Source organism: Plasmodium coatneyi, chromosome 3, assembly GCF_001680005.1.
Source record: "Plasmodium coatneyi strain Hackeri chromosome 3, complete sequence".
NCBI lineage: Eukaryota > Apicomplexa > Aconoidasida > Haemosporida > Plasmodiidae > Plasmodium > Plasmodium coatneyi.
The window spans coordinates 184289-209536 of NC_033558.1; the positions used below are offsets into that span (position 1 = coordinate 184289).

Here is a 25248-nt window from a genome sequence, read left to right on the forward strand (position 1 = left end):
CACCCCACTCACTTTACCCTCTGCGGTGGGACATACACGGTTAACCCATCATACGCAGCAATGACTTCCTTTTGACCGTCGCAATTTGGTTCAGTGGTGTTAGATGTGTTTGGCGCGTCTTCACTCTCCCCCTGGGTGATCCCTCCAAATGATTCCTCTGCCTCCTTCTCGATTCTACGCATGACGGCAACGTTTTTCAGTTTATTGTCTCCAATGTACCTCTGGGAGAAGTGCGTTAGAATGAGTTTCTTGGCGTTTATTTTTTTGGCAAATGTTCCAGCCATGTTTGCCGTGGAGTGCCCCCGCTCGGCAATGATCTTGTTGTACTTTCTGACTAGGAGGGGGGACATCTGTTTAGAACAACTCTTCTCATTGCTAAGCGTAGTATCATCCTGGTTAGTTGGAGTGCCCACTTCACCGGAGACGCAACTCGGGGGGACAGCTTCCCCCGCATGTGCAACACTTGGAAGGGACCGCCCTACGTCATCCTCACAGAACCCATCCAGAGGAGCCACACCCTGGTCTGTTAAGTCGATTAAGCTGTTTGTCGCTTCGTGGATTAGCACATCCGCATCGGTGGCAAATTTCTCCAAACTGGATGCATCATAGGTGTCCTGGCAAATAACTATTTTCCTCCCCCTGTAGATCTCTTTGTATGCATTCCCAAAGGTGAGCTGCGTTTTGTCTGGGAAAACGACAACGTCCCCCTCGTTCATTTTTCGTATGACATGCTCATAAATCTTGTACGGGTCGAATTCTAACTTTTCGCATTTCTTCAGTTCGTCGTAGTTTTTTCTAATAAGTTCATCTATGTAGGGTGCGTTGAACTTGCTCTCGACGTTAAGCTCCCTTACGATGTAGCCAATGGTGGGCACCGTGTGCTTAATGGGGAAACCCAAGATTTCTAAGTAATCGTTTCGCAGAACTGTATACGTGTTATCCTCATTCGGGGGGAGGAATTCCACGTCGTCTCGTTTTTTTCGCAAGGAAGCAATTGGTGATTTCCCCGCAGGAGATGGCGCCATTTTTGCAGACTGGATTGTCCCCCCACCTTTCATCTCGTATACGAAAAACTTGGCCATCCGTTTAGAGTACGTCGAGCTGAAGGTGTTCCTCAAAAAACGGTGAGTTCCCTCCGGGCCGTAAATATTAATCGTGTTAGAATTTCGCAACATGGTAAGGACGGAAATAATCCCCAAGCAGTGGTCTCCATGCAGGTGCGTCAGGAAAATATTTTTTATTTTACTCATTTTTATGCTTGCCCTTTGCAAAGCAATGAAGGTGTTCTCCCCACAGTCAAAAAGGAACGCTTCGTTGCATTTTTTTTTTGTCGTCTGGAGGAGAAAGGAGGATGTGCCTCTGTTCGTGGAGGGGTACATGGACCCTGTCCCCAAAAAAATCAGCTTCCAGTTACTTCTCTTTTCATTTCCATCTTCGAAGCAGTTCCGCTTGACCTTCACGTCTCCCGTTTTTCCGTCTATGTAGATTGTGTCGATTTTTATTTTATGCTCCTTGGCTAGCTTTACCATTGCTTCCTTCAGCAGCAGCAGCTTTTTCGCAACGTTCCTCAGGTGGTCCTTCCGTTTGAGAGGGGACTCCCCACTAGCAGCATCGTCACCTTCCAATGGGGTACTTTCCACCGGGATAGTCCCCCCCGCACGCAATAACAGCATTGCCACGTAATTTCGAATCTCCCTGTCGAGCGTATCCACCTTCCCCCCTGACTGAACAATCTCCAAGGGAATCACCCCCTGTTCAACTATCCCCCTGATCAGATCAGTATACATTCCTACCCGCTCCTCATCCAAATGGAAGTTATGCATTCCCTGTAGAAGCATTTCTACCTCTTCTGGGCATTTTCCATCTGTCTGTACCTTCTTCTTCTTCGAGTCAACAGGGGAATCCCCCTCGATGGGAAGGCAACCTCCCTCCTGTAGAGTATAGAACAAGTTTCTGTTCACGAAAAGAAGCCTGTCCACGCCGCTTCGAACCGTAGCAAACCTCTTCTCCTTTGTGTCCACCTCCTCCGAATAGAGTTCCCCCTTTTGGGGAGGCTTCCCATCGGGTGGGTCCTCCTCCCCCTGGGGGATCATTCCCCCTTCGAAGATCAACTCATCATGGTGCCCAACTCCCCTCTCTGCAAAAAGGTACGTTTTTTTCACACAATTTGTGTCACAACGGGTGATTCTGTTGTGGATCCCCCCTTCGGCGCACCTCTTCTCCTTCCTCCTTACTAGTAGTCTTCCAAACGGACAAGCGTCCTGGGGGTGGTACCCCAAGTAGGCAGCACTCTTTCCTCTTTGCAAAGTACACGTCAGGGAAAAGCTAAACAGGGAAAATATGGCCAAATGGTACAAAAAAAAAAAGAACATATTTTACTCTTCCAAAAGATCACTATCGGCTCTTCTCACCCAATTAATGTTTTTTTTTTTTTTTTTTTTTTTTTCTGCTGTTCATTGTTGTTATCCCTTTTTAGATTTGCCTCTTTCCCCATTTTGGTGGCCCCTCTTACTGGCCTAGCAGTGTGGCAACCTTCTCCCACTGTTCGTTTTTTTCCCCCTATCTGCTACATGGCGTGTTAAGCTGCATTGATCAATTCGTTTCGTAAATGTGTTGTTCATTAGTATGTTGCTCCGTTGCTTGTTTTTTCTTTTTATTATTTTTACGACTGCCGGATTACTCCAATATCCCGTGGCTCCGGTCGGCGCATCGCCCCACCTCTCTGCACCATCAGTCAATACACCAATGCGTCTGTGTTTTTTTTTTTTTTTTTTTTTTTTTTAGCTAGCTGCACCCACAGGTGGGAGCTAATCGATGCAATGTCGTACCCTCGGATGGGGCTCAAAATATTTGTTTAAAACAACAGAAGTGACGGCACCTCGGCTCGCTTTTTACTTCCCCCTCGGGGGGTTCAAACGTTGGGCAAAATAAAAATAACAAGTGGAAAAAAAAAAAAAAAAAAAAAAAAGTGATACCAGGCCAAGCACAATTGCGTTGGAGGAAGGCACCCCCGTAATGTCACCACTTCGAAGAGGATGAATCAGAAGAACACGTGTAAAAATGTGTTCGTGAGCATGTCTATGTGGAGTCACCTCTCTGCCCACTGAACAGCGGCTTCAGTATCTCCAAACAGGTAGAGAAGATAAAGTTGGTGAGTCCCTCATCCCCTTCGTCTACATTCACGCTTACATAGAAGGGGATCTTGAACTTCATGCCTGCAGTTGGGGGAAGTGACACGTGGGACGGGGGTTGTCTGCATTTACGCAGATTGCGTTTATAGGACGTGTTTTGTGCCCCCCTTTGTTGGCCGCTCTTACCTAGCAGCCGGGCTACGTCGTTCCCGTGCGAGTTGGGCTCTCCCACCAGACACGCCGTGTTATCGGCATCCACCTAGGGGAAAAAAATAAATAAATTAAATAAATAAAAAAAGTCATGTAAATGCAACAGTATAATTATTCGCTTGTGTGAGGGAACGTTCCTGTTGTCCCCCCAACGGCGACCACTTCTCTCTTCATCTTTTAATACTCTCCCCAAGTGTGCGCTAGCTAATCACTCCGTCACGCATCCAAGGGTCCAGCACATCATTTTTTTTTCCCCCACGTGAGGCAGTTCATTCTCCAGGTCTCCCCCTGCCTATACGCTTACATATTTCACTGGGTAGGATGCCTGAAGGTCTGTTAACTGGTTACGTTCGTCAGTCACCGAAATGAACATGGTATCCTTAAAGTCGAGGACGCAGAATTGTAAGTGTAGGTAGCTCATGTAAACTCTCTCATATCTGTGAATGCAGCTAGGCATGTCCTCGCTGCGTCGTTCGATCAGTGGGGCATCATCCATCCTTGTCCCGACGTTCTCCCCCATTCCACAACAAGCATTGTTCGTTCCGTTCGTTTGGTTCACTTGGATCATTTTTTCAGTTTCTTCTTTTCTTCTTCTTCCCTGTTGGATCTACTTCGCGAATTGTTCCTTCAAGTGAGACTCCCTATTGGTTTTTTTTTTTTTTTTTTTTTAATTAAAATTTCCATCGCATAGCCTTTTTAGCTGTTTTTTTTTTTTTTTTTTTTTTTTTCCATTTTCATCACGTGATAGGCTTCCCTTGTGCGGATCACCCACTTCGCGACCTCCCACTCCCCCGTGCAGAACTTTCACAACTGCGTAAAGGTCACATTGCCGTTCTTTAACAAGCGCCGCCAACCTGTGTGCTCCGCTGAACAATAATTTTTTGGGAAAAAAAAAAAAAAAAATGCCTGCATGTCCACTTGCCCGCACATTTATATGCGCACCGCAGACCGCAACGATTATTATGCCAAATGAAGTTTCTTCCATGTGTGTCCCTTCATGGGGGAGAAGTACCGCCGCTTGTACCAACTGTGAAGGAAAACATAAACTGCCTTTTTTGAGTAACTAACTGTTCGCCGCTTCCCCATGGTACGTCTGTGCAAAACTCCCTCGTCTTTTCCTTTTTTTCATTGAATTATTTACCTGATCATCATTTCACCCCACCAAGAATAGTACCCCTTTTTTTGCACAATGAATGACATGGGGGAGGGGCCAGCACGCCTCATGAACCTTCTAAGCGAAGGATACCTGGAGACATACAACACAGCAACGTTCCAACAATCGGAAACGTTTAACCGGGTGGAATACATTTTGACGGCGTCCGGAAATAAGGTCAGTAGGGACTCCATACTCTGTGGCATGAAAAACATCCACATGCTGGGGAAGTCAATTATAAAGAGCGGAGCCATGTTGAGGGGGGATCTGAGTAGCCTCTACTTTGGAAAGTACGTCATAGTCGGGTCGAAGACGCTCATCTGCCCGTGCTTCCTTCAAGGGAGGGAGCCGCAAAAGGGGCAGAAAGGACAAGATGGACAAGACGGCCAAAACGGACGACAAGACGAACAACACGACCATGGCAACCCATATAACCGAACCGACAATCCGACGAGCACCTCCTACGTAACCCTCACCATCGGTGACAACGTCTACATAGGAAACGAATGCATCATCAAGGCGGCACTCATCGGAAGCAACGTTGTCATAGGCAACAACTGTGTGGTTGGGGAGAGAGTAGTAATTAAGGACAATGTAGTCATAAAGGATAATACTTACATCCCCAACGATACCATTATTGCCTCCTTTGCAAAGTATGCGGGGTGCCCCGCCACCTACGTGAAAGAACTCCCCGAATCGGCTCAGATCTATTTGAAAGACATTTCCTACCAACATTACAAGAACTTCGTCCCCGCGGGTTAATCATCCCAGGATGGGAAGCTTTTCGCCCCTCCCGTCTGCCTTCACCACACACACGGTTGGTAGTTTCCACTGGGGTGACACCAGCAGTGATTCCCAGATGGGGGAAGCACCATTATAGGACCGCGGTTACGTCATTGCATTGTATTGCATTTTATTACATTGCGTTGTATATTTTTTTTTTTTTTTTTTTTTTTTCCTTCTGAACAGCCAGGGGGGTTAAACTTCCACTGCGACATCGCAGGGGGAGAGGTCCCCTGGAGGGTTATATTTTCCACTCTTCAACATGAGCATTCAACCAGTGGGTAAAAACTCGGCCATTGTGATGGGCCCCCTTCCTCCTTCCAACAAACAGGCACATATTAAAGATGAGTGAATCCTTGCGGCACGAAATTTTACCTGACCTGTTCAGGTAAATTTTTTTCTTCCATCGGGGAAAAGCTATTTTTGCGTTCACATTTTTGCCTGAACGGTTCATATTTTTTTTTTTTTTTTTTTTTTTCGGTAAAACGCTTTAAACAGCGGAAAGGGCAACCTGCTTACCATTTGATTAGCCCATTTTGTTTTCCCCTTCTTTTTTGTCACCACGTTGGATGAGGGAAAAAAGTGGCCACATAGCGATAACTTGGCAGATATTGCTATAGGATTATGTGCCATCTTTACATACCAACACAACAACGCGGTGAATTTTTTTTTTTTATCCTCTTCGTATAGCATTGCTATGTATATGCTTATCTGAAGGGATATTCCGCGGGAAGGTTTCTCAGTGATAGGTACCTTTCATCACCATTTTACTTATCTACTTCGCTGGCACGTGAAGGAAAAAAAAAAGGCTAGCAACTTTGTCCCTTCTACAAGCGGAGCATCCATTGGTGGTTTCACGTCTGACTAATTGTCATCGCTTGTGCTGAACGGACACGCTTCCTTCATAAGTACCTCCCAATCACAGGGGGCCAAAAGTATGAAGAGAAAAAACCACCACAGCAAGTACGAGGATGACCACGAGGAGGGACAAAGCGATAGGGCAAGGAGCAGCCACAGAAAACATGAAGATAAACGAAGGGGGGAGGAAAGAAGAAACAGCGACGCCAAAAGTGAGAGTAAGAGGGCGCATAGGAAGGGGGACGATGACAGGCGGAAGAGGGTAAAGACGGATGAGAGGCGCCATGATGAGAAGCGAAGAGAGGAAACCCACCAGGAGGAGAGAAGACACGCCAAGAAGAAATCCACAGATAAAAAGGACACCCACAGGACGCACGATGATTCGCCCCGAGCGCCTGAGAGGAGTGGCCGAGATGGGCATAGGAGGAGCCGGGACAGGGACGCCTACCCATATGGGAAGCGTGCACACAGGGATGGGGAGAGAGACCAAGAAAGGGAACGCGATCGGGGTAGAAGCAGAGACCGAGATAGAAGTAGAAGTCGTAACCGGGATAGAAGTAGAAGTCACAACCGGGATAGACATCACGATCGGCATAGGGACCGTGGCAGCAGCTACAGGCGAAGCGCAAGTCGCCACGGAAACCGCTCAATAGGCAACCCCTACGATGAAGAAAGGTATAAGCGGGTTGGAAACGACACGAGCGATTACGTGCTCAAACTTGACCCCAAAGGAAGCACAAGTGATGACCACCACATGTTCAGTGGGAACCCAAACCTGATTGATACGCACAGCAGAAGTGCTACAAGTGGGTTACTCTTCAACGAGGTGGGATACCACCAAATGGATGGGTTAAGAAGAAATGTCGATTCGGAAGGAAGCATGAAAATGCAAGGTAGTATTCTTGGAGAGGAGAAAAATGGTATGGAACCCCCAACCCCAGGATCGATAAATCCAAACGGCCCATGGTATGACCCCACGTTGGGAGACCCCATGCGGAATGGTAACCTTCCCAACGGTTCCCTCTTTTATCCAGACGAAATGAACCTCGGAAATAGGAAAAATATGAACCTTAGGGACTACAAGATGAAGGGCATGAGGAGCGGCAGGGGGGGGAAGAGGGGCAGGAAGGCCAGGAAAATGAGAAACATGCAAAAAAAAAATGCGGCCCTGTTTGCCAATGAAGAATTTTACGATCCCGCTTTCCTACACCAACAGCAGAATCTGTTCAACCAGTCTATGCTCGCCATGGACGAAAGTAACAACCTCGATAAGGGTAACAACATCAGTAATGGTAATAACCCATTTGGGGAAGGCCCAGCAGGCCCAAACGCCGCATCTGCAAACCCCAACAACGTGAACAGTGAAGCTCCACAAATGGTAGGCAACACCAACATAGGAGCTAATAACCTGGGGGAAGAATCTACGGATTTTTTTCTCCAAGGGAATAAGAATAAAATGACACAGCCGAGTGGCACTCCAGGAGACCCGAACAACATGATGGCCCCCCCTCCACCTTACTCAGACAGTAGGTCGTATGGTGGCAGGAAGGGCCTCATGCTGGGCGTGGGAAACCCCAACATGATTAACAATCCCAACTTTATGGGAAACCCGAACCTAATTGGCAACCCAAACCTAATTGGCAACCCCAACTACATTAACAACCCAAACTTCATGCACAGTGGGGGACCCCCGCCCCTCCTGGAGACACCACAGATGAGACAAATGAAAAAGACACAGGGGCAGAAAAACAACCCCCTAGGTGACATGGATGCAAAAGACAATCATCCTCCCACCTTCGAACACACAGGGGTGAACAGTATGAATGTAGGTCTGATGATGAATGCAATTCCTCCCCCACCGGATGAGGATATGAATAAAGGAATAACTTTCACTGAGGGGAAACCGACCCCACCAGGCATGCCAAAGGGGGCAAACGTACCAAATGTTCCGGTCCCACCGAGCCCACCTGGTGCACCCAACATGGCTCGGTTCCAGAACCCACTGATGAACCGAAGTGGAGTGAACCCACCCCCTTTTGCAAACTTCCCCGGATCGAACAGTTCCCTCCTAACGAACCAACAAAAAATGAACAACATGAAGATGCTTGAAAAAGGAGGTGCAGGAAACCCCAACTACATTTCCCTGAATGCGAATAGCATCCCCTTAAATGGAAATATGAACCCACTGAACAGGACGTTTAACATGAACCAAAATTTGAGTCACCAGAAGAATAATGGCCCTCCTTACGCTTCAGATGACCTGTTAGATGCACGTGAAGAGAGCACATTTCCCTTACATTCGACGGCTGGTCTGGGTGGTAACATGGGTGGACTTGATCATGCGGAAGGTGCATTGGGTAACCCCAATAGTGTGGATACCTATTACGACGATATGGGGAGACCGTCCAACAGTCACTTGCTAATGGGGGGAGGGGTGCCCCCCTCGTTGGGCCCTCCTTCAAATGCGCCCTTCCCGGTTAGGTTTCCTAACAATGCGGCTCTTTCGAAGAGTGGTCCCAATATGGCATGGGGAATGGGAACCGGGTTAAGTGGTAACAACATTGGGGGAAACCCGCTTTCCGGCACTTCTGGCACTGCTGCCTCCATGATGATGAACTACCCAGATGGGAATGAAGACGCCTGGAGTTCCAACTACCTCCTCAGTGGGGACTCCTTCAATAGGCATAATATCATGGGTTCTACATCTATGAGTAGAGATGGGAACGCGTTAAGAGGACACCACGCCGACATGGATCCAACGTGGGATCCCCATTTCGATGCACGCAGTGGTAAACACCATCCGGATGGAATCAACGAAAGGGGCACCTCCTTCCGTGGTGACATGGACCCACCCGGTTCGGTTGAAGAAGAACGTATTAGTAACTACAGAAGGGAAGACCAAAGCGATGCACAGGAGGAAGAGGAAAATGATGAACGTGCTGTTGCTGAGGACGGAAGTGCCAAACACGGAACGATGGGTACGCAGGGAAATGGTACCAATAGGAAGGCGCTAACACGGGAAGAGAAACTGCACGAATGGTTGGAGGACCAGCTGATGAACCAGACGAATATAATCTCGGACGCCCTGCATCTGATTCCGCTGTGTGTGCAGCACAGCAGGCGGCAGGATCCCCTTACAGAAGCACAAACAAATAAGGGAGGTATCCAGGAGAAGGTACTCACCAATGGATTTTACCCAAATGCACACATCCAAGAGAGTAAACTTTTTTCCTTTAATGAGAATATGTCCTACAAGTTACGTGAACAAGAACACATGAACAGGCAGATGCAGCTCCTTCAAGAACCCGTAAATGATGAACCCACAGAAGAGGAGTCAGACCTGAACAACATGAGAAATTTCATCCTCACATCTAGTGACCAATTTGGTGTAGAACCCGTTTCCAAAACTGCATCTACATCTATGCAGAGGAGCGAGCGCTTCCTCGTTCGGGATGACGACCCGTTGAATGAAAGTCTGTTCATAAGTAAGGATGGGAAACAGTTGGAGGGAGCAGGCACCCCTGGTGAGGGGGAACAACCCAGTGACAGTGCCACTGCCAAAGAGTCGAACAACAAAGACACAGATCCAAATGGTGAGCCAGACGAAAACACAAATAGCTACTTCATGAAATTGATGAAGAGCAGACTTAAGAACCCACTTTCCATTCTCACCGGTTTGGCCAAGAAGGACCCCGAAAAGGAGGAAGAACAACAGTCACAACAACAGTCACAACAACAGTCACAACAACAGTCACAGCTACAGCAACAGAGTGCATCTAAGGATGAAACAGACGCAGCGAACCTTCCAGCAGAGGAGGACACCACGAGCGGGTTCATACAGGCAGATGTTGGTATGGGAAAAGATCGGTTCGATTATAAGGACTATCTCCTCAAACTGCTGCTCCTGCAAAATAGAACCCAAGAAAAGAAACACCTCTTTGACAACAAAGGGTGGCTAGATCAAGTGGACGTGTCCTCCACCAATCTGTTCATGCTGAACAGCTACCGCATCACGTCGGAAGATGCTGTGAACCTGTACTGAAGAGGCGTCTCTCCTGTTCAGTGCGGAGTGCCTACTCCATTGGATATGTTTTTTTACTCCTTCCGTTTTCCCCACCTGTTCAGCCTATCCCACTTTTTTTTTTTTTTTTTTTTTTTCACCTATCCACCTTTACATGCGCTCCCGCTGTGGGGAATGGTAACCACAACCGCACGCCGAATTCACGCCGGCTAAACCAACACTTCTACAATGGTAATTAAGCAAATGCAAGTGTTACAAAAGGAGGGCATTAAAAAACAGTTTTAAGAAAAAAAAAAAAAAAGAAGAAAACATGGGGGTAAAGGTTCTGGGGGGATGATGTCTCCCCCTCACAATGTGTGACACTCATCTGCCATGTTCCGCTTCATCACCTCCTTTATCTTATCGGAGGACTTAAAATCTGCAACGCTTTTTACACACTTCTGCGATTCGTAGACCACGCTTTCTCCACCTATATTATCTTCCAACCGATCACACGCCCTGGCGTCGGCTTTGCTGGTAAGGCTGGCCTGTGATTCAAAGACCGTTCTCTCTTGCTTCTTCTCTAACTTCTCACCTGCTCTGGCATCAGCGTTGCTTCGTTCACACAGTTGTGCTTCGAATATAGTTTGTTCTGTGTTCTTCTTAGCTAGGTCCTCTCCAGCCCTGGCATCAGCGTTGCTCCTTTCACACAGCTGCGATTCGAAGACCGTTTTCTCTTGCTTCTTCTCTAATTCCTCACAAGCCCGAGCATCTGCACTACTCCTCTTGCACAACTGCGCCTCAAAAACGGTTTTCGTGGGCTTCTCCTTTACAAGTTCTTCGCACGCCCTGGCATCGGCGTTACTTCGCTTACACAACTGAGCAGTGAAAACCGTTTGTTTCTGTTTCTTTTCGATGACCCTGTTATGTTCACTGTTTCCTTCGGCGTCCTGATTACCTTCCACATGGGCACCTCCATTCATGTCACCCCCATCCGCCCTACAACTCACATTCGTGTGTGCATCCTCCCCGTATTTGAAATCCGCTTTCACCTTCTGCATTTTTTCCCCTACAAAGACGGTGATTTTTTGGCTGCTCCTTCTTTCTAGGAGATACTCATTTACGTTTTTTATTTTCTTTGGTGCCTTTCCTTTGTCGTGATTTTTTACCTCCTCCCCATGTGCGTCATCCCTTCGATCGTCTGCCTTTCCGTGGGGTCCTTCTTCCCCTCTGTTCGATCCAACACTTTTCTGTCTTACTACTTTCCCCTTTCCACCCTCACTCTCTACTTTAACTTTTTTTTTCGTATCATTAGAATTTTCCTTTTCTGAGTGGTCGGTGCTGAATGCCTTGCTATTTTTCTTCGACAGAGGGGGTGAGCTTCCATGCGAGTCGACGTCGATACTTCTTATCGGATGTCCATTTTCCTTCCCCGCCTTGGAACAGGTGGGGGGATCATCCGAAGCTGCAGAACCCAGTCCCACATCCATGGAGGAAGATTTGCTCGCTTTGGCTAGTCCAGCAAATTCGTTATTTTCTCCTTTGAAGTTTACGTGGTCCGCCGAGCTGCAGTTCTGGCTTGGTATGTTGTCTGTATTGCGAGTGTCTGTGCGCTTCACCGTGTCAACCTCCCCTTTATGCTTTTCCGGTTTGCCTGAGTCCCTTTCTGCATGCACCATGGCGTTCCTTTCGAAGCAAAGCTCCTTTGGATGGTTTCCTTAAGCTCACCCCCTGGGATGATGACACTGCTACGCTTTCCAGCTGTGCTCAGTGGGGAAGCAAGCCCTGCACGCACGCAAAGAAAGGAATTGGACAAAGGGGGAATATGTTGTGGGAAAATGTCTTCACCAGAATAGCAACAAAAACAGGAAAAAAAAAAAAAAAAAGACTCGTCGTGAAAGTGTTAGCAATGTGGACAAGTTGGTAAGGTGAAAAAAAAAAAAAAAAAAAAAAAACATACATACGTATATATATTTGTATATGTAAAATAAGCTCTGTGAGGACAGCAAGTATAATTTGTGTCCCCCTTTTTTGGAAAGAAAGTTGTTTGTCTCAAGTTAAAAGTTTTTTATGTTGGTTGGATTTTTAATTGAACAATGCGTGTTGTTGTTTTGTTGTAACATTTTGCTGCAACTGTTTTGCTACACCATTTTTGCTCTATCATTTTTCCTTTTTTTTTTTTTTTTTTTTTTTTTTTTAATTTTGCGAAACCTGCCACATGCCCCCCTTTGTGTGCGACCGCTGGTCTGGAACAGGGAGGGATATGCCATCCTGGCTAAACCAATGATGCTGTCTCCGTGCATGAGGGGAAGAACAACTTGAGGCCAACAGGAGAAGACCCAAACGCGCAGTGAGCAGACATGCAAACAATCGTGTGAGCCAAAGATATACACATGTGTAGCCATTCGAATAAAGTTTCCCAATCTGCGCTATTTACAAAAAAAAAAAAAAAAAAAAAAAAAAAAAAAAGCTGTAAAGGAGGGCTGTCAACCTTCCTTTTAATTGAACTTCCCTTTCCCCATTTTTGTATATCCTCAGAAATTTCCCTCCCCCAGTGAAACAAAAACGGGAAGCAGCAGCAACAACAACAACAATAACAACAATAACAACAAGAGCGCTTTTCCAGAGGAGTTTCCCGAATGTCTCCACATGCACATTCAAAAGGCAACTCTGGCTCTACGAGGAGCTTCCTCTTTATTGCATGTTCGCCAGGAAACACACACATACACATTTTTGTAAGGTCCTCCCCTCCATCTCCGCATTGGTGCTTCTCTACAATTCGTGTCTGACCGCTGCATGTCATTCCATTCTGTGTAATTTCACTCCTCGTCATTTCCCCCTTTAACTGTTTCTCCCACAACGGCGGAGGAACCCTCTCCTTCCGCAAAAAAAAAAAAAATAAAGACATTTCCAACTGTCCAACCTTTGCGTGTCGAAAGGCAAAGCAAATTTCCCCGGTTAACCCTCCTTTGGTGGTGTTTTTCCTTTTTTTATGAACAAGTCAGGTGAAAGTTGTGCACACAGGCAGCTAGCTATCCCTGTTGCTGCGCCTTTGGACTTTTTTTTTTTTTTTTTTTTTTTTTTTTTTTTCCCCACAATTTATGCACAGATCAGGTAAAAATGGCTCGTTTAACCAGCTAGCTATTCCCACTGTTACGCCTTCCAATGTCGCGCTCTGATGGATCGACGACGAACAGGTGGCGAAATAAACGGCGAAAGGGATTTGCCAATATTTTCTCACAAAAATGAGCATACGGATGTTCACACATTCGCATCTCTCCCGTTCAGGAGTGTTGAAAAATCCTCCCCTTGTTGCTCACCCCATTTGGGGGAGACGAAGAGGAGGCAAACGGGGGATTAATTCAGTTGACGTATGCAACGCCGCATCGAGGTTATCGTTCATTTTTCCCTCTTTACCATGCATCCTCTGATCCACTGGTCCCTCTTACTCAGCCTGCTGGAGAGTCGATCGCGCCCCCCCTGCAGCAAAGCGCAATTCTCTTCTCCCCCGACTCAACGGCATTTTCAGACACGTCCGATGACCACAAGTTCGATGTGGCAGTCAAAATTCCATTAACCCTAGCGTAATGAATCCCCCCACTGTACAACTGGAAGGAAGAACACAGCTGGTAGTTCTCCCTACACAGGTCAGCACGCATCGACGTGGCATAGTCGCACCCGTAGCTTCCAACATATACGAACTCTGTGTCGTGTATCCCCGTCACGCTCGAAACAGCGAAAGAAATTATTTCCGTCTTGTTCAGGCTCCTGTTAAAAAAATACAATTCGTCCAGGTACCCATTGAAGCTAGAGTAGTGCATGTTCTTTCCAATGGTTATGTCCCCTCCTCTTTCTTCAGCGTTACCGTTACCGTTACCGCTACCATTAGTGTCCACGTCAGCGTTAACTTTAGTTCCCTGTTTGATCAGTACGGAGTTATCCAATACCCCGTTTATATAGAGTTCCACCTTCGTGTCGTCCATTCTGACGGCTACGTTTGTCCACCTCCTGAGTGGTATTTGCCCCATGGAAGACATTCCTTCGTTTGAATTTTGGCCCGTAAGTACTCTCACAGATAGTTTGTTCACGTGAGGGTAGAGGAGCACGGCGATGGTTTCTTCCCCCTTGTCTCTGCGTGGTAGTCATGGTTGCAAAATGCAGCACTTGTGAGAACTGCATGTAGGTGTGCTTCTTTGTTGTGGCGGGTGGACTACCTGTGGAGCCATCACGACCTTGCCCCCTCAAACGAGCAACGATAAGTCACTTCTTACATCTGCGAAATCACATTGCGGAAGTTATTCGTTGGTCTCTCCAGAAGGTATATCCAGAATACTCTGCGAGTCGCATGAAAGGTGGCAGATGTATACACGTGTGTTTGTGCGTGACATAAACACATGAAAGGAAGGACAAGAAACGCATTCTCCAAGACACCAAAAGGGGGTGCTCCATCGCTTTTCCCTGCACAGGTACGTGTTTCTCCTCTTAACGCACATGGTGAACTGCGTCGTTTTCAACGTGTCGCCGGCGTGGACCAAACCGGAGTTATCTGCGGAGTGGGAGGTGGAGCAAAAAAAAAAAAAAAAAGGATAACATAAGATGGCAATCTTCACCATTTGGGATAGCTCAAAGGATGCATAACCAAGCAAGCGCACAGTTAGGATTTTTTTTTTTATTTCGTTTGGTGGTCTCATCTTAGCAAGTATATGCACGTGGAAAACCTTCCTTCCAGAGTACCTCCCACGAAGGCCCCGCTGTATCCCCGTCCATTAAAACCGGGGGCAGGGCGCACCAACTTGTGCATGTGGTTATTGTTCCAGCTGTAGTCCACGGCATACATGTCGTCAAAAGTCCACTTTCCGATGAGCCCTTTGGGCACACTGTTGGACGTGACGACTGTGGATGTCCCCCCTAGGCATATGCTATTCGGAACCCTAAGACATGTCTCGAACAGATTGTCAAATGATCCAGAGAAGGATAATTCGCTGACGTAACTGAAGAGTGATTTTTCGACCTTGGTAGATCGTAGGGTTGCCACGAGGGCTACCAGGAGGGAAAGAACGACTCTCAGCATTCTTCCTGCGTGTGTACATGGGTAGGTAAATAAGTGTGCTTCTTTATGCTTCTACATACGTAGGTATAGCGCCCATTTGCGCTTATCCCTGCATGCATATATCTCACTGGAGGAAGTGTGCACCACAGATTGTCGTGTCATGTTTTGCTCCGTGGCGACGTTCACTTGTATCGTACCTATGACTTGTAGAGGAGTTCCAAAAGGTACACCGTTATTTCGCTGGTTGATCTATCTCCGGGGGTGATAAAATGTGTGGAAAAAAAAATACCCTTTTGCTGCGCTTACAACGTTTAACGACCTTACGTGGTTGGTAGACAGATCCTCAAGCAAACGAACGCATCGTCATGCGCGCAGGTGTCAAGAAAAGTGGTTCCCCTGCAGTCCGCTGGCAGATTATTCGGCGAGCACACATTCCGGTGTACGTACGCATGCCGATGCACTCACGTTTATTATTTTCGCCTCCCTCCCAAAAAAATCCCCCAATTTGTGTCAATTTATGGGCACAATTAAATCGTCCTCCTTGTGAATTTAAACGAAAAAGGAAAATAAAGACAGCCACCCACCCTTTGACGCGCTAATTCGAGTTTTTTTTTTTCCTGCACGAGACTTATTCTGCTAGCTATTCTCATTTTTTGTGCACTTTTTACCTGAACAGGTCAGGCGAAAAATGAAATAAAAAAAAAAAAGCAGCAGGGCATAGAGATATATGTCCACATTCCGATTAGTGAAAAGTTCCCATTCCGATCAACTGCGCACCATTTTAAACACTCTTTTTAAGAGAATTTCTTCACAGCATAGGTTTGTATTTTCCGTACATTTTGCGCATGTCTACCTATCTGCTCATGTACACACTGCAGGTGTATTATTTTTTTTGTCCCCTCCCTGAAGGATCCCAAAAGCGCAGCGGTGCTCCACCAAAGTGATTTTTTTTTTTTTTTTTTTTTCAGTTGCCCCCCACAATGGAGGTGGAAGGTAAAACCTGGTGCGACAGGAAGCTGCTCAAATTCGAAGACATCTGCAGAGGACGCAGTCATTCCATCCACCACCACTTGGTGAATAACGACGTAATGGCCGCCATCGATCAGCTGAAAAAAGGAACCTCCCCCTTCGTCAGAGACGAGTGTAACAGGACTGCCCTTGATTTAGCCATCGTATTATTTATGGGAAAATTTCATGAGTCCCTATGTACCTCCCTCATTGCAGATTATATGCATTCAAATGGGTGCGTCTCGAGGAGTTCCTCTTTTACATACAGTGATGGGGTAGGAGTTACCTTTAGGGGAAAGGCCCCCTTTGACCGCTCAAAAGATCCACTCAATGTGGCAAACGAAAGAAGCGCAACGGAGGAGTCGTCCAACTCGTCACCGTTTGGGAGAAGGAAAGCACGTTCGGCCATTCCAAACAAGTCCCACTCTTATCAGCATGGTTACAAAGTCGGGGCGTACAACAGAAATACGGCACCCGCACCGAATGCATTAACCACCAGGGGAAAAAACAAATATGAGCAAGCACTGCTGGATGGACGACTGCGAAGAATGAAAGCCCTGCTATTGTTCATAAAGACGTTAAGCATAAACACCCGACTGAGAAAATATGCAGAGAAAGTTGCAAAGGAAGAGATTGCAAAATTGTCTTTCCCTTTTCTGTACACAAATACCATGCACATGCTTTTTAAGCGTTTTTCGCCTGAACATGGTCAGGTAAAAAAGTGGAACATAAAAAATCCAGCTGACTCAAGAAAATTAGTTACAAAAATATTGTCTAGCAATTTGTTCGGAAGTGAAGTAATTAAATTTATCGGGAACATCTTATCCTGCTTCTCCTCCCTGATTGGAATTTTTGGAGAAAAGGTGTACCTACAGGAGTCCACCATTTCGCAGTACCTTTTACACATGTCTTTCACTTTCGATGATGAATACTTATTCAACGTAGTCGTTAACAAGGAGAACACTTTTGCGCAAAAGGATATTTTTCATTGGGATGGACTAATAAACTCCATATCGCATGGGAAGCATTCCTTCCGCCCTTATTACCAGCCGTTACTGTATGCCAGACTGAACAAGTTTTTCTTGGAAAAGCTGGAACAGCTCCGGGATGGTGCGAAGGTGGGGAAAAGGAATCACCACTTAGCTAATGGGACGAACCCTGCCCTCAACTTCAGAGGAAAAAACGTGTGTAAGAACCACGCCACTTATAAAACAAACGAAAGTGTGCCCTGTGGAGGAACCGATAGGAGTAAACGCTATTAGGAGCCTTCCCCCCCAATTCGGCCGTAAGGTCCAGAGAAATCGCCTCATTTGTCCTCTACGTCGTGGTAAATACAACCGGTGCAGGGGGTGAGGTGTTTCCCCCCTTCTAGAGGGCAAACCCATCGGTTGCCTGCTCGATGGGCACCATTTGTTCACAACCAACTGGTTAGCACGTGATAGGTATGTAAAACTTGATATGCGCAAATGGGGGGAGGTCACTTCTGGCATCTGAACTGTGTTTTTTTTTTTTTTTTTTTTTTTTGCGCCATGTGGGGATGATATCGTATCGGGTGCGATTCTTCACGTCACTGCTTCCCCAAAAAACCTTTAAAAGGATAAAAAAAAATGCCACACGCCTCATTTGGAGGCCAAACTTTACCTGAACTGTTCATACAAAATTGTGGCTCCAGTGGGGATGCCAAAACTGGTGGGGGCACAAGCAGAGGAAAGTTCCCCCACCGTTAAATGGGGTTAACTTGGGTTTAGCAGAACAGTGTACTCGCCTCTTCCCCATGTGTGGCGAAACGACATCGCATAATTGGTTAGGGTAATTTTTTCCCCACCAGATTAATCCAAAGCGATCCGTTTCGCGCGGCCCCCGTCAGGAAGAAAAAAATAAAATAAAATAATTAGCTAGCTGCCTGAACCGTTCAGGTGAAAAAAAAAAAAAAAAAAGAAAAAAACGTGGAGGAAAGTATCAAAAGGGAAGGGACCACATAAAGAAGCCTACACCGCGTGGACGGATTACGCTGAGGGCACCCCATGGCTAACAGCAAATTCGCGTACGTGAAGCAGCTCGAGGAGGAGAGGAGGGTGTTGCCGTGTTGCTACTTCGTGGTGAGGATAGACGGAGGGAACTTCAAGGCATTCACAAAGACACACGGGTACACAAAACCGAATGACGTAAGAGGACTCCACCTGATGAATGCATGTGCAAAGGAAGTCATGCACAAGTTCGATGAAATCGATTTAGCATATGGACACTCAGACGAGTACAGTTTTCTTTTCCGAAAAAAAACAAAAGTGTGGAATAGGAGGCATGACAAAATATTAACCAATGTCGTCTCCTGTTTTTCAGGCTCCTTTCCTTTTCTCTGGAAGGAATTCTTCCCCGAGCAGGAGCTACTATACGTACCATGTTTTGACGGAAGGATTGTTCTACTGCCAACGGAGAGGGAAGCCAAGGATTACTTCCGTTGGAGACAAGTCGATTGTCACATAAACACGCAATACAATGAGTGCTTCTGGAACCTAATCAATAGGGGTGGCTATTCTCACCAAGAGGCTTACAATACGTTGATGACAACACAGAAGAAGGACAAGAATGAGTTGCTCTTCTCCCGCTTTGGGATAAACTACAATGAGTTGCCTGAAATTTTTAGGCGCGGTTCCATTTTGATGAGGGCGGAACAGAGCGGAAAAAGGGACAACGTCACTGAACAGGTGGACAACACACACGTGAAGAATCCCAAGGTCCTACTTCCGGACGAAGGTATGGTGCCCCCCCCGGAGGAACTACACAACGATAGCACTACCCCCTGCAAGCGTAACACAGAGGAGAAGTTCACTCTTTCGCATGAGAATCTCGTGAGCGACATTTTCTGGGAGAAGTACCATTTATTATTTGCCAAGTGACGTCGAACAGAAGCAGAGTCGGGTGTTGCGTCTGGGGGTGCACACAGCTACATGCTAACCCAAAGGAACAAATGAAAGATGCTTCTTTTTTCTCAAAATGGTGCAAAGGATTGTCCAGCTGAACAAAAGGGAGAACAGATCAAGTGTTCACAACTGGTACGGTACCAGATTGTACCTGAAGGACTCCTACCCCCATTTGGCATACTTCCACGCACACACATCCTCTGCTGAAGTAGTAACCTCTTTATCAAAAAAAAAAAAAAAGCATGACCCTGTGCATGTGAAAATGTGACCTACATACATGTTCCCCGTGGAAGACTCTCCCCTAGATCGGTGCACCTACGCATACGCTTTACTTTTAAAACGGGGATACCTTTTCTCTGTACCTTAGAATAGACACCCCTGGGGGTGCCAATGTCACATGGATGGTCTCCCCATTGGGGGAAACCTCTTCTTCATTTTTTTTGCAGTAGCTGTGCAGTGTGTGCACGGAGAGGGTTGGAAAAAAAAAAAAAAAAAAAAAGGCGCAGGAGAAGACCCGTGGAAAAGTTACAAAGTATGCCACAACGTAATGCACGGAGGGACACACAACGAACAAGAACTTGTTTTAACGTAGCAGTGAGACCGCCTTTTTTTTTTTTTTTTTCCACCCTCTGCGTGCGCATGTTAACAGTAAACACTTTGGGGAATACACTACAAGCCTGTATTCCCCCGCGTGCGATATGCCTTTTTTTTTTTTTTTTTTAAAAAATCTATTTGTTTAACTCTTCGTATGTTTAATTGATCTTGTCGTTACTTTTCCGTTTGTCCACTCGTTGGTGTGCTACCTTTCGTCCCGCTGGCGGAGGTAACCCTGTCTGGCCAAACGCCTAGCAATTTCCGACCGCCCCCCTGTGCACTCCCCTTGTTGTGCCTACCAACTAAATCGAATAAGATGAGCGCCTCAAATGATCATGTTGCCCAAAGGAATGGCCGAACCAGACTGAAACGGTAAACCGTGCAATGGAAACGGCACAGCTTGGGAAATTACCCCATGGGGAGTTAGCCCCCCCGTAATACGGCAGAGTGCCACCCATTTGGTGAGCCCCTCCCCCCCTTTGCAGCGCCCCGGCCGGAAAGCCCACGCACCCGAACGATCCTATGCACTGCCCAGTATGAAATGCACATGGATGAGTCCACCCAGTCGTTACACCTACGTGCGTGCAAGTGTGTACGAACCTAACCCAAAACAGTGAGTTCCATCCAACCATTGTTTTTTTCCCTACCATTGGCAGCTCTACTATGAAACAACCGAAAGGTTATACAAAAGCAGTGTTAGAAATTTGAGCCATCGAAATAAGACGTCCATGTTTGATGCGGCTGGAGGTGAAAGCAAAGGTAACAGTCGTCTGCCATTGGGAAGTTCGCATGCCCGGATAGGAGTCCACAGAGAGGCTTCCCCATTTGAGTCAATCGTCTATCTCACCACGTATTTAGTTGCACCTTACTATACTTCCCCTTATTTTCATTTGTGACCCACCCCTCAACGGCAGACTCGAACAGCGGCTCCGCCGACAAATGGACGAATAAAAAAATGATTGCTCCCCCCCCTGGAGAGATCAAAAAAATACTGCAGCAGGAGCCATTTCATATGATGAGCAAAAGATCTGGAAGGAGGATTCACCCGGAGGTTGCAAGTGGAAACATCTTTTCCAAGCAGAGGTGGGTACATGCACGCAAAAAAAAGGGGTTTCAACGTGGTTAACATCCCCCCCTGAGCAGCTTCTAAGAGAATGAACTTATCGAATGGGACAAATTTTTTTTTTTTTTTTTTTTTTCACCTGAACGGTTCAGGCAGCTAGCTATTTTTTTTTTTTTTTTTTTTTTTTTCCAACTTTGTTTGTTGCTAATATGATGGTGACACGTCTTCTCCCTCCCCCCTTTTGTCTCCTCTCACAGTGGCGATGTGGACCAAAAAAAGAGGTCCCCAAGAAAAGGCAGGCGATGCGTTAAGTGTGAACACCACTGAGCCTTCTTTTTTTTCCCATTGGGGTGTGCAGAAGGGACTATCTTTTGTAATCTTCTCCCCACTTTACCCGTCCATCTCTTACCAACATTGATAACCGCAGCTCCAAGAAGACGAGCAGCTACAGCCTGAACAACAACCCCTACAGGTGGGGAGTCGACGTCCTTAGGTACCCCTTACCCACACCGAAGAGGAACTACAGACACGTAGACAATTTATCGGTACGGAGAGGTAGACCACGTCTGGGGTGGCACTGCAACGAAGCAACGTTCGCATCATGTTACTCATTTGTTGTGTTGCTCCCCCATCCACCTGCAGACCTGCCTTGTGCCCAACAAAAGCGCCGACACGTTCGTCCCTAAGAAGAGCCCAACTCATTACGTGACCCAATTGGAGGTGAGCGCAAATTCGGCCACCCGGAAAGGCAACCACGAAAATTAGTGCCACATCCCTACACAACTGCTTACCTCCAAACTGCTTACTTCACAACGCCTCCCCCCAGAAATCGCTGTGCCCCAAGGAAAGCGCCTCCATCCAGGGATCCAGCCGAAAGATGATTCGTTCGCACGAGTCCAAGTTAGAGGTGAGCTCATTTTGCACGTGCTGATATGCGGCAGGGGGGTAAACCACTAAGTGGAACATATCATGTCCATCCCCCACATTGCGTTTCCTTACCGTTCCCACGTCCTTGTCCTTGTCCCTCTCCAGATAAACTGCATCCCAAAAAACCTCGGACGGAGCGAGACGAAACCCGCTTGCACTCTTCGTCGGGACAACTTAAACGTTAAAAAAATAGAGAAGAAAATGGTCCCCTCGTCAGAGTTTAAAACATTCCTGTCTTGGCTCACCCAACTGTGGGAACCTACCTCACTGTTGAACCAACCCTAGGTGTGCTCACTTCCGACGCTCCCCATTCTTCCCCTCCTCTAGGCGGACCTCACCCCCATAGCGCACATCGAAAGGAGGCCCTTCCACATAAACACCACCTGCAGGAACAAGCAGTCTTCCCTTTCCTTCAACAGTAAGTGCATTTTCGGTGGACCCCCTACCGTGCATACCTGCACAGGTGCACCTCCAAAACATTGTCCCCACCCCCCCCTGCAGGTGCCAGAGAACCGTCTCCCTTTAGGTCAGGAAAACGAATCGGATACATCACCACCAAGAGGGAGCATTCAGTCTTTTTGTGTTGATTTGCGTTTTTTACGGTGGAGTAAGCGGCGAAGGATACAACCAAACACATGCATAATGTCGACCCCTTGGGATGTCCCCCCAATGCGAATCCAAGCCGTGCGTCATTCATCCATCCCTTTTACTTCTTTAATTTGCCATTTCAATTGTAAAAAAAAAAAAAAAAAAAAAAATCTCCACTTGGCTAATTTTTTTTTTACTTCTTGTGGACGTCCCTCTTAGGGGAATTCGCACCCGTGCCGTTGCTGCGTGGCAATGTGTGCACCATCGTTTTGATCCATTCTTCACAGAGCATTGGACTTGTTTTTCTAGCCGTAACTTTCATTTGTGCCTTTGCCCTCGTGGGCGTAATTTTTTTTTTAAAACACGTGTGGTGAGTTGATCGAAGTTGCTTTGACTTCGAATGGACGTGGTGCCCCCAAATAGGGTGGACGCCACACTACGTAACCGCCTAGCGGCGGGGGAAAAGAACCCGCCAAATGGGTTTGCACACCCTGCAACACCTTCTCTGGCGGGGGGACAGCTTCACCGGTTCCTCATACGAGGGGTAAAAAACGGGGTGTCTCCTCCCCAGGACGGGGATGGCAAAGTGCCTTCTGCAAAGGGGACTTATCTCTACGCACTTGCAGGAGTCCAGTTCCTCTCCAGTGGGTTCATCAGGATAAATCTTGGCAACCAAGTCTGGATACACCGGAAGGGTTGCATTCGAGTAGGAATCCCTCTTCTTCGAATAAACGCTCTCCATGTTCACGTCCTCATGTTCATACAATTCTTCCGGTGAGTCATACTCATAATCGTGAGTGGGACACGTGTCTGGGTAAGCATGCGAATCATCATAGGAGGTTAACTGAGGAGGAACGATCTTCTGGTTTACAAAAACAGAGAATGAACAAAAGGGAGGCACAGATGCATTGCTACAAGGTCCTTCTATATCATCTATCCAGAAACCAGGACAAGCAATAAGGGTGGCCAAACATTGTGGAAAACAAACAGACATGGTCTCTGCAACCTTCAGTCCTATAGGCATCCAACAAATGGGAAAAATGGACGCACAATACATCCCAAGGTAAGCCATGGCACACAGTCTATATTGTGTGTCTGAAGTTTTTCCCACCTTTGAAGCATACTTAGCAGGGAAACTAGAAATGATCCCGTTCATTGTAGAATCCGTTATATCAGCGGTTACAAACTCTGCAGCGGTTATTGGGTAAAGGATAGATCCTAGACAATTCTTTCCTGTTACCATTGGTAGACAAGGAAGAGGTCTATTAATCCAAACAGGGGGCGGTATTAAGGGAGGTACTATATCTACAACTGAGCTGGCTACGGACTGGATTAATCCCTTCACCATGGTTAAACTTTGTATTAACATATTAGCTAGTCCGGGTTCTTTTATAGATGCAGGGGATTCTATATTTTCCAACGACTCCTTCATCCATTTGCTTAAGTTGTTTCCGTAGGCGGATCGGATCGCTCCTCCGGGGTATTCCACATTAGTGCTAGGTCCTACACCTGTTTCCGTCTTTTCTCCTCTCTTTTTGTGACCATTGTGTATCCTTCTCCTGACACCGTCTACACCGCTGCTAACCCCCCGATCGCAATGGGGTCGAGACTCCCTAGTGGTTCTTCTCCAACGCTTTCCTTCTCCTGGTTCGTCGTTGCGCCTTCTTTGAGAAATTACTTCCTGCATGAAGACACTGTAGCCGTCCACATCGAAGTGACTCAGCGCAGACTCGTACAACGTTAGAAAAGTATTTTTTTCTACTCGGGCGAGGTTACGCAGCCCCTTTGGCGTCCCCTCCGCCTTCTCTGCCAAAAGGTCGTACAGCTCGTTCGGGTTCGCGAAGTTTGCAAGCACCTCCGCGTAACCAACCGTGTCCTTAGCGGCATCGTTAGACGCCTCACCAAGGACCGCTTCTACCCACCCGACCAGGAATAGAAGGGCCCCAAACCAAATGACGCACTTCATTGGGGAAGCGAAAAAGCGGCGCAGAAACTTTAACGAAGACGATACTCACCAAATGGTGGTAGGACGCAATTATCTCTTTGGACAATGGCGCTTTTCCCTGAGGAGATCATCAATACATTGCATATACTATTATACTGTTATACTTTATTATTATTTTTTTTTTTTTTTTTTTTTTTTTCTGGACTGAAACAGCTGTTCGTTGCACAACGCGGTCAGGTCAGGCAGCTAGCTCACCGCGTCATTTCGCTGTCCATTTTTTTTTTTTTTTTTTTTTTTTTTCTTTATTATTTCTTTTTAAAGATCCTTTGCGCATTTAGCGTTCCACAGTTGTTCCTCCTCCGTCTGTTGTCCCATTTGGCATGTAACCACCTTTTGGACGACACAACATTCTGAGGAGGGACCCTCACTAAGACTGTGTTAGAATGTGTCGCCAAGTGTAATTAACATTTACACACACAAAAAAAAAAAAAAAAAAAAAAAAAGGAAGGCATTTCACTCGGGTCACTAATCTGTGTTAATATGAAGCGGGTTTCGCTGGAGTGCGTCGTGACGGTTCACACACGCGTGGCGTACTACACCCTCTTTTGCTCACCACAAAAAGGGACTGATTTCCCCATTGGGTAAGAATAAGCAACAGTTACGTTCGTTTGGTCACTCCGCTTAAACGAGGAGGTGCGCTTCAACCGGGTTGGCAAAACATTCCGCAGTATACACACTCATTCTTCCGTCACCCTTCTCTGTTTGTCCTCCTTTTCTTTTCTTCCTCACTCGTATGGTGGGGGAGCACACTTATTATATCCGACGTCATTTTCCTTCCAAATTCCGAAGGTCAGTAGCTTTTTGTTTTCGTTGCTGAGGGCTGGAAAGACAAGTGAGACGCAGTAGAAGGACCAGACACACAACCAAGGGGCCAAGCGTCCGCAAACTTGGATGCACCCGTATCTCCTTCGGAGGTTGAAAAACCTCGTGCTCATCCAGATCTTCGCGTAAACGGCC

The 25248-nt window shown here is 46.8% G+C and overlaps 9 protein-coding genes across 9 annotated transcripts; 4 read left to right on the top strand and 5 right to left on the bottom strand.

Annotated features, from left to right (window-relative positions):
* Positions 1-8: 8 nt before the first annotated feature.
* On the bottom strand, positions 9-2372 carry PCOAH_00004270 (Metallo-hydrolase/oxidoreductase; the record flags this gene model as incomplete). Its single annotated transcript, XM_020057242.1, has 1 exon — positions 9-2372. One exon carries the CDS (start codon positions 2370-2372, stop codon positions 9-11), a length of 2364 nt encoding a protein of 787 aa, XP_019912833.1.
* Positions 2373-3078: 706 nt separating this feature from the next.
* PCOAH_00004280 (Uncharacterized protein) lies at positions 3079-3909 on the bottom strand (the record flags this gene model as incomplete). The annotated part of the gene is made up of 3 exons (XM_020057243.1): positions 3079-3215; positions 3318-3390; positions 3646-3909. The coding sequence occupies 3 exons, from the start codon at positions 3907-3909 to the stop codon at positions 3079-3081; spliced, it is 474 nt and encodes a 157-aa protein (XP_019912950.1).
* Positions 3910-4530: 621 nt separating this feature from the next.
* On the top strand, positions 4531-5256 carry PCOAH_00004290 (Dynactin 4; the record flags this gene model as incomplete). The annotated part of the gene is made up of 1 exon (XM_020057244.1): positions 4531-5256. One exon carries the CDS (start codon positions 4531-4533, stop codon positions 5254-5256), a length of 726 nt encoding a protein of 241 aa, XP_019912972.1.
* A 5247-nt stretch (positions 5257-10503) lies between these two features.
* Positions 10504-11814, bottom strand: PCOAH_00004300 (Uncharacterized protein; the record flags this gene model as incomplete). Its single annotated transcript, XM_020057245.1, has 1 exon — positions 10504-11814. One exon carries the CDS (start codon positions 11812-11814, stop codon positions 10504-10506), a length of 1311 nt encoding a protein of 436 aa, XP_019912903.1.
* Positions 11815-13584: 1770 nt separating this feature from the next.
* Positions 13585-15206, bottom strand: PCOAH_00004310 (Uncharacterized protein; the record flags this gene model as incomplete). The annotated part of the gene is made up of 4 exons (XM_020057246.1): positions 13585-14266; positions 14407-14469; positions 14627-14681; positions 14870-15206. The coding sequence occupies 4 exons, from the start codon at positions 15204-15206 to the stop codon at positions 13585-13587; spliced, it is 1137 nt and encodes a 378-aa protein (XP_019912878.1).
* A 959-nt stretch (positions 15207-16165) lies between these two features.
* On the top strand, positions 16166-17455 carry PCOAH_00004320 (Uncharacterized protein; the record flags this gene model as incomplete). The annotated part of the gene is made up of 1 exon (XM_020057247.1): positions 16166-17455. One exon carries the CDS (start codon positions 16166-16168, stop codon positions 17453-17455), a length of 1290 nt encoding a protein of 429 aa, XP_019912954.1.
* Positions 17456-18217: 762 nt separating this feature from the next.
* PCOAH_00004330 (tRNA(His) guanylyltransferase) lies at positions 18218-19090 on the top strand (the record flags this gene model as incomplete). The annotated part of the gene is made up of 1 exon (XM_020057248.1): positions 18218-19090. One exon carries the CDS (start codon positions 18218-18220, stop codon positions 19088-19090), a length of 873 nt encoding a protein of 290 aa, XP_019912927.1.
* Positions 19091-20024: 934 nt separating this feature from the next.
* PCOAH_00004340 (Uncharacterized protein) lies at positions 20025-22285 on the top strand (the record flags this gene model as incomplete). The annotated part of the gene is made up of 11 exons (XM_020057249.1): positions 20025-20080; positions 20194-20242; positions 20365-20467; positions 20623-20791; positions 21029-21052; positions 21199-21316; positions 21414-21491; positions 21598-21678; positions 21804-21878; positions 22026-22116; positions 22200-22285. 11 exons carry the CDS (start codon positions 20025-20027, stop codon positions 22283-22285), a joined length of 930 nt encoding a protein of 309 aa, XP_019912784.1.
* A 194-nt stretch (positions 22286-22479) lies between these two features.
* Positions 22480-24252, bottom strand: PCOAH_00004350 (Uncharacterized protein; the record flags this gene model as incomplete). Its single annotated transcript, XM_020057250.1, has 2 exons — positions 22480-22528; positions 22787-24252. 2 exons carry the CDS (start codon positions 24250-24252, stop codon positions 22480-22482), a joined length of 1515 nt encoding a protein of 504 aa, XP_019912977.1.
* Positions 24253-25248: the final 996 nt, after the last annotated feature.